Below are 2,079 nucleotides of genomic sequence, written 5' to 3' on the forward strand. Positions count from 1 at the left end.
CAAGGTTTTGGAGTTGAAATCAGAGGGAGAGGAATTGTATGCAGAGAAATATACAATAGATCTGTGGATAGAATGAGTGGTACAACCAAGGCACAGAGTCAAAGGCACTTATTTATTTGTCCTGAATAAAATACATGCCCTTGACTCTGTGCCTTGGTTTTATTGTATCTTTTTAAATAGAAACACTTGAAGGAAAAAATACAATATTATTTGGATTAATAAACTAGAATCAGGATGAAGAACCTTTTTCAAGCTGGTTGTCTAATGTCTGAAGTCCTCACGTACCGTGCTGCATAGATCTGGTAAACCCCCGGAAATGACACCTGCCAGAGATCACTTTTTTGCAGATGGCTTGATACACATAAAATTACTGTCAATGTATTATTTTGATATTGATGTCAGAACTATTCTTAGACACATGACGTGAAAACGTCTCGCCATTAGTCAAGGGGTTAACTGATCAATGACTCCATTTGTTTTCCTCTGACCCCCCCACCCCACCGTCATACACCCATCACTTTCTGCGTCAGTGGTAGACAGGGAGAGAGGGCTATAAAGGAGTGGGGGACTTTGGAGGTAGAGCTTAAGAATCAACATCGCTTTAGTGTTCAGACAGTAACCTATCCAAGGCTACCAGTGCACCTTCTCGACCACTCTCTGTTCTCCCACTGAACTCTCACCACTTTGTGCGCTCCCTCCAGATCTCTCTCTCTCTCTCTGTCTCTTAATTTAGTGTCTGCCTGTCGTCCATCCCCTGCTCTCGCTCTCTCAGCATGCAGCTCCTGGTCATTTTAGCGTCTCTCATGGGGGTTCTATACAGTGTTAGAGCAGCCGCCGTGCTTCCTGTCGAAGAAAGGAGCCCACTACTTAACAGAGTGAGTAGAGAATTTCATTTTATATTATTAACTATGTTTCATACAATTTTTATTGTCATGTTTTACTATTACTTGTATCATCAATTGTTATTTTCATTATGCTTTATGGTTGTCAGATAAATTTGTGTTCAAATGTGTTAAAAAAATTATTAAAAAAGGTTTAAAAAAAGAATCATTAAACGTTTGATGAATCATTATAAAATTGTGTTTGATTTGACAAATTCATTTGTAGTGATCAATTATCAATATTTAATAAATTAGTACAATGACATTTAATGGTTTATATTTCTTTTTAGTAATGGGTTTGAAATTTCATTTATAAATTCTCATAACGAATTAAATGATGGCTTTTTTATTTGAGTGAAACAACTATTTCTAACCTGGTTTGTCAGTTTAAAAAAGAAATAGGTCACCTAGGTCAACAAAATATACCATTTCTTTGTAGCTAACATTGACATATTTACATATTTCTACATATACTCAACCACTGATTTGCCACCTCTTCTGCCTTTCTATTAGGAATTGAGTAAAGAGCGCAAAGAGCTGATTCTCAAGCTGGTGTCTGGCTTGTTAGACGGAGCGACGGACACCAACATGCTGCCCGGAGAAGGGGTGTCTCCTGTGGATCTAGAGGAGCCCCTGGAGTCTCGACTGGAGGAGAGGGCCGCCTACAACAGGCTATCACAGCTGCCGCAGCGCGACCGCAAAGCCCCCTGTAAAAACTTCTTCTGGAAAACCTTCACCTCCTGCTAATAGTGATATCCAGTCAGCCCCGCCATGCTCCGGTTGACCCGCAAAACAACACAATCTGACCCAAACCCAACATGAACTGTGGTAGACCTGAGCTGTACATATCATCCACCCAGTTTGAAGAGCGCTCTCAATGACCTTTGAGACACTGACAGTCTGTTTTAAATATTGATGATTTATTTCTCAATTTATGTATGTATTTATTTATTTTAGATTATCCAAAAACAATAAAGCATGTTTATGGTGAAAAGTCTCTTTCTTTGTTCACATTACATTTAATAAATCTATTGAAGAACTCTCTGAATTAATTTACTAAAGCTGCAATATGTAACTTTTTGGGCAACTGACCAAATTCCCATAGAAACGTGAGTTATAGATCTGTCATTCTCATTAAAAGCAAGTCGAAGAAGCGGTAGATATGTTCTATGTGTGATATTTCTATGTTTCCGGTTCT

General features: G+C 38.5%; 1 protein-coding gene across 1 annotated transcript; it reads left to right on the forward strand.

Moving 5' to 3' along the window:
- The first annotated feature begins 562 nt into the window (after nt 1–562).
- LOC129829374 (somatostatin-1B-like) lies at nt 563–1,875 on the forward strand. Its single transcript, XM_055891040.1, has 2 exons — nt 563–875; nt 1,395–1,875. Exons 1-2 carry the CDS (start codon nt 774–776, stop codon nt 1,626–1,628), a joined length of 336 nt encoding a protein of 111 aa, XP_055747015.1. The 5' UTR covers nt 563–773; the 3' UTR covers nt 1,629–1,875.
- The last annotated feature ends 204 nt before the right edge of the window (nt 1,876–2,079 follow it).

The sequence above is a fragment of the Salvelinus fontinalis genome, chromosome 31 (genome assembly GCF_029448725.1).
Source record: "Salvelinus fontinalis isolate EN_2023a chromosome 31, ASM2944872v1, whole genome shotgun sequence".
NCBI lineage: Eukaryota > Metazoa > Chordata > Actinopteri > Salmoniformes > Salmonidae > Salvelinus > Salvelinus fontinalis.

What these genes read in the sequence shown, in the direction of transcription:
- LOC129829374 (XM_055891040.1), top strand. Translation starts at nt 774, where the DNA reads ATGCAGCTCCTGGTCATTTTAGCGTCTCTCATGGGGGTTCTATACAGT. An exon ending in GGAGCCCACTACTTAACAGA is followed by an intron (nt 876 to 1,394) that starts GTGAGTAGAGAA and finishes CCTTTCTATTAG; the next exon opens with GAATTGAGTAAAGAGCGCAA.